At 36.4% G+C, this 6,000-nt stretch overlaps 1 protein-coding gene across 2 annotated transcripts in view; it reads left to right on the forward strand.

Moving 5' to 3' along the window:
- prkg1.S (protein kinase cGMP-dependent 1 S homeolog) overlaps positions 1–2,782 on the forward strand; it is a 415,118-nt gene extending 412,336 nt beyond the window's left edge. For both annotated transcript variants that reach the window (XM_018227316.2, XM_018227315.2), the window contains exon 18: positions 1,123–2,782. In XM_018227316.2, the coding sequence (XP_018082805.1) occupies positions 1,123–1,221 (99 nt within the window). In that variant the 3' untranslated portion in view covers positions 1,222–2,782. The remainder of the gene's footprint in view (positions 1–1,122) is intronic.
- The last annotated feature ends 3,218 nt before the right edge of the window (positions 2,783–6,000 follow it).

A 6,000-nucleotide genomic window follows, 5' to 3' on the forward strand; every position in this document is an offset into this window, starting at 1 on the left:
TTTTGCTCATATTTGTAATATTTTTATATCTGTAATATATCTGATAAAAGAAGTATGTACTCATCCCTACTAATCCAATAGGACTGTTATAGTTGAAGTATTTTGGTAAACAATTGAATGCATTTCTCTTTTAAGCAATAACATTTTTACTGTCCCTTTTGAATCTATGTGATTGAAAATATAACTATTTTCTGCTTGTATATATATAAGTCTTGCTAATTGTTCTCAGCCTTGGAGAGTCATCAGTGGTAGTGATGAGCGAAATTTTTCACCAAGTTTCACAGCGAAAAATGACGCTAAAGGGCAAAAATATTTATCATGCGTCAAAAATTTGTTGTGCGTCAAAAACATTTTTGCCAAAGAGAAATGGGTCAGATTTGCCCATCACTAATAATTGGCTATAAAGCACTGAACTATTTATTTTAGGTGATATGAATTTAATATAAAGTATACACATTTCTTTAAAAAAAAAAAAAACCCTCTTATTCTGCTATAGTCTTGCTTAAAGGATAAGTAAACCTTTAAAATAAGTGAATGTAATGATGAGGGTGCTATTCTAAGAACTTTTCTAATTTGCATTCAGGAATTATTTTCTTTTAATTCCAAGATATTATGGGATACATGTACTGTTAATATGAATGAATTTTGTTACAACAGCGCCACCTGCTGGTCAGTTCCCCACCAGTCTGACCACCAAGGAGTCAAGGAAGTTGTCAGGAGAAAGAAAGAGGCTGCTCTGCTTAGGAAAGATTTGAGAAAGGTTTCTAATTATTCTGGAGCCATTAATAAATGAGTACATACATTTCAATACATAACTGTAGTTAAAGGCATGGCACGTAGAACATTTGGGACCACTACGGTGGCATTTCCGAGCAGTGGCCAGGTCTGACATACAGGAGCTTGTCCTGTAGAAAGTGGTGACAGGCAGATAAGAGCCCCTTCTTCTTAAGGGGCATAATTAGCTTCATGTAATATGCATTACTTTTGAATAAAATTGTATCAATGTATATGGACATTTTCTTATGATGATACTAGAAAACATTTTGGGGTGAAGATCCTCATTAAGCTGCTTGTTTCACCTTGAAGATAACTGAGAAAAAGTATTCTTTTCTCATTTGCCAGGTTGCATCCCCAACAGACACGAGCAATTTTGACAGCTTTCCTGAAGACAGTGAAGATCCACCTCCTGATGACAATTCAGGGTGGGACATAGACTTCTAGTGTATTTTTCTTACCTGCTTCTGCCTTGCTGAAGACAGCTTTCCTGAGACACGGCTGCCAAGAAGAAGAAGAAGAAGTAGAGAGCAAAAAAGGGAAGGATTCGATGGGGGAAGATCAGTGCTCGGGGGTCACCATGATGCCTTGATTGATGCTGCTCCAGTTATTACAGTGGCATTAGGACTTATTGCTTAAATGACAATAATGCTCTTTAACATGTTTTACGTTTTAATACAAGAACTGACATGGTGGTCCTGAAGCAAATCTTCTTCTAAAGTAATAATAATAATAATAATAATAATAATATGAAAAGTATTACTTTTTATGCTGGCCACATACACAAAGATAGGATCGTTCCAAAGTGATTAATCTCTTTTCTGACCTATTGAATTCCATGAACATTTTTGTTTGGGAGTAAGTGATGAGACGCAGATGGCCAAAAACATGAAATTCAGTTAATTGGGACAGAAAATGGGTTTTTTTTCACTCTCAGTTCACTAGTTTGGGGATTAGAACCATAGCGTCCAGATGATCACTGATTAATTGTTGACTCTGTCCATGGATCATATATTTGTGTGTGTTGATGTGAGTGTGTATATGGAAATACAGATGGTGATTGTTTTTTGAGTGTGTGATTCCTCTTTGTTAGGTAGGATGAAAATGTGAAAATCCAACTGATCACTTTTTATGGTCTGCTTCTCTTGTGGTCTATTGACTGATCAGATCATTATATGTACATATTAATTGGCTTGAATCAATGGAACCCAAATGATTACTATTTCTGGCCTATGATCTACTCATTGATCAGATCATTGTGTGTGTCTGTTGAGTGGGTTGAACCATCGTCTGCTTCCCTTGTGATCTACTCACTGATCAGGCCAATGTGTGAAGTGGGTTGAACCAACAGAATCCAAATAATTATTAATTTTAATTGAAGTCCCCTGTTTAGGGTTCTACACTAACTTTGTGGTCAACCTCTTTGGCGCGTGAGTTTATTTCAGATCAATGAAAATCATGGAGAACTTCCCAACCCTTTGTTTACGGAAAAATCATTGGGTGTGTGGCCAGCTTAAGCATCTGAACAAAAAAGTGTGAAATGAAAACTGTATATAATAAGAAGATAGTTTTATCTGTTAAGGATGGTTGATAATTTATTGCAATACTGTAGATCATGGTACAATCAGACATTTGATAATCTCAGCAAACTGGGAATAAAACTGCGGGTCAGAAAAGAAACAGGAGGATATTTATCAAGGCTTTAGCCCAGTTGCCCAGCATAAAAAAAGTAAAATAATATATGGTATGGATATTTACTCTTTTCAAATTGAAATCATGCGATTAAGGTTGGCAAATGCTTCATTCTAATCCCAAACATAGAGCAAAGGACTTTCGTTGACTCTTATCCATCTTAAGGACCATAACCATTCGATCATTGTGTTCACGTCAATCCAGTTCTACATTCTGACATTTTTTTTTCATTTGTTTTCATTATAAAACTGAATGTTAACCTTTTCATTTGTCAGATTTGTTTTTTTATGATATTAATAAAAGCACAACTGCTGCATATGTTGTCGACATTCATCATGGGGGGGGTGTGTGGATTCATTAATTGTCATTGTCAACATAGTCATTCTTTCATGGACTTGTCTATTCTTTCATATGCTTGGTTATCATTTCATACACTTGGTTATTCTTCCATATGCTTAGGGGCCCATTTACTAAGGGTTGAAGTGAATTTTCAATTAAAAAAACGTTGAATTTCAAAGTAATTTTTGGGTACTTCGATCATCGAATAGGCCAAATTCGACTTCGATTAGAATTGAAATTATTTCACAAATTCGACCATTCGAAAATCGAAGTACTGTCTCTTTAAAAAACGTTGACTTCGACACTTCGCCACCTTAAACCTGCCGAATTGCTATGTTAGCCTTTGGGGTCCTCCTAGAACCTATAACCAGTATTTGGCTAAGTTTTGAGAAGTCAAAGGATTTTTTTGCAAAATCATACGATCGTACGATTAAATCGTATGAACGAAGTACGATCATACTATCTTAAAAATCCTTCGACTTCGGATGTCAGACTACCCTATTCGATGGCTGAATTTCAAAGTTTTTGTCACTTGATAAATCTGCGCCTTGGTCATCTTTTCATACACTTGTTTTTTTTTTCCATATAGTTGGTCTTTCTTTCATAGACTCAGGGGCAGATTTATCAAGGGTGGAATTTCGAAGTGGAAAATGCTTCGAAATTCAAAGTCGAATTCGTAGGATTTTTTGCATCGTATGATCGTATTCCGATCATAGTACGATAGAACGATCGTACTCCGATCGTACTTCGAATCGTACGATTCAAACGATTTTATCGTAGGATCGTACAATTTTCCTTTTAATACAAAAAACTTAGCAATGTGCTCTGGAAGGTCCCCATAGGCTAACATAGCACTTTGGCAGGTTTAAGTTGGCGAAGTATTGAAGTCAAAGTTTTTTTTAAAGAGACAGTACTTCGATTATCCAATGGTCAAATAGTCGAACGATTTTACTTCGAATTGAAGGTCGAAGTCGTAGTAGCCTATTCGATGGTCGAAGTATCCAAAAATTACTTTGAATTTTTTAACTTCGGAAATTCCCTCGATTTCACTTCGACCCTTGATAAATCTGCCCCTCAGTCATCATTTCATACACTTGGGTTTTCTTTCATACACTTGGTCATCGTTTCATACACTTGCTTTTTCTTTCATACACTTGGTCATCATTTCATACACTTGGTTTTTCTATCAGCACTCGTTCTTTCTTTCATACACTTAGTCATCATTTCATACACTTGGTTTTTCTTTAATACACTTGGTTTTTCTTTCATACTCTTGTCTTCGTTTCATACACTTGGTCTTTCTTTCATACACTTGGTCATTGTTTCATACACTTGGTCATTGTTTCATACACTTGACATTTCTTTCATACACCTGGCCATTCTATTGTGTAAGTTGTATTGGACTGGAAAGCATCATAAAGCTTCATCTGTGCAATGTAGGGAGCATAAAGGATGTTTTCAGGTTTACAGCTTAAAAAAGAATTTTGATGCATTGTAGTTAGATATGCCAATTCCATTGTTGTGATTGAGGTCCTTGAGTTAAGAGATACATACATAAAGTCAAGGGTGAGCAGCCCAAGGCAGGATCAACATTTATTTCAAATTAGATACTGATAAAATTATTATTTCTCTCTCCATGTGAGCTGCAAAGACAACTTTTCTGGTCCACTTTTAACCTGTTCCTCCTTCTTTAATAGGCCCACTGTCTGAGATAATGACTCATTGACAATCTTACTTTAGAACGCAGTCAAGTTGGATCTCTGCTGGAGTTAAAGGCTTCCTGATACCATTAGAATATTCTAGTTCTACCCAGTACTTTCATTAAAGACATCCTGACTGGCACATAAGGGAGCTGGATGACAGCTCAAGGCACTCCATGGCCCTGCTTTATTGCTGCTCTACAAGAAAAACTGTCCAGTGGCTAAATCTGGTGGAAAGGCTGAAAGTGCAATTGATGTTGACATAACCAGTTTTATATCTGTTAACTTCAATGACCATTGAAGTGGCAGGGGACTAAACTTAATATAACTTAAACCGTGTCCATTTTGATTTAGAGGTTTTATAATCCCCTAACTATGTGATTTTATAGGATGTGATATAAACCAGCACAAATAAGCTGAAAATTAAAATATGAACAAAGATACAGACAAAGTATCTCTGTAACACATACAAATTCATGAGTTTAAATTTCTACCAGATTCCAAGGGATAACAAACTCAAATAGGGGGTGGTGCTAGAAGAGTTGTTGGCAGCCTATGTGGAGTGGAACACGGAGCCTTGAATAGCTACATTTCTGAATTGGAGACTCAATAATAGGTTTTCTTTTTTTTGCATCAGTTAGTGAGGAAGTAATAATATGTAGGCCAATATGTCAAAGTGTCAACCCAAAGTGTTAAAGCCTATAAGCGCTTGATGGATTTGGTCTCCAGGCTTGTACCCATATATAAATGAGGGCTCATTTGTGACTGGAGTTGCAGTTGGTCACAAATGGACACAGTCGTGTAAATTTACCCCATTTATTAAGGGTTAAGTTGTGTCCCACCTCCTGGATTGTGGACACATTTGTGCCTGGAGATGAAAAGTATTCTGCACCAAAGTAACACTGATCTCTAGAATAATAAAAGATAGGGATATACTCATAAAAAAGAACGATAAGCATTGAAATAACACAAAAAAAGATAAGAACCATGAAATATAAGAATACCTGGATATTAAAATTTAAAGAATATTTATTATTAAGAGAATATTTACGATCGACGGTTATATTGATAAAGTTCATATATTTATAAGAAATACATGTATTTTAATCATAAAGTAGAATTTATTTGCTTGCACTTTCTGACCAGGAGATGGCATAATGCCATGGCAAGGCAAGGCAGGAATTTAGTGGGCCATGTTGAAGAGAATCTAACCACCTATATCATTTTTCATGGATTTTATCTGTTGACCCATGCCATGATCTCTTTGTGCTAATGTAACTAAGGACCAGTTATGTGAGACCAGTGTGTGTGGGAGTGGGAGGCTTTCCTCCACTGGGCCACTTAGGTGTGTGCCTGGAAGCAACAACTAATTCTAGATGGGAACGTTTGATGGGTTGCTTTTAGAAGATGTCCACATGGGTGCCAGTTACATCTGGCAGATTGATAGCCCTTGTTTGGGACCAAAATTGTCACCTTTCTGTCAAGACCGCCGGGA

Source organism: Xenopus laevis, chromosome 7S, assembly GCF_017654675.1.
Source record: "Xenopus laevis strain J_2021 chromosome 7S, Xenopus_laevis_v10.1, whole genome shotgun sequence".
Lineage (NCBI taxonomy): Eukaryota > Metazoa > Chordata > Amphibia > Anura > Pipidae > Xenopus > Xenopus laevis.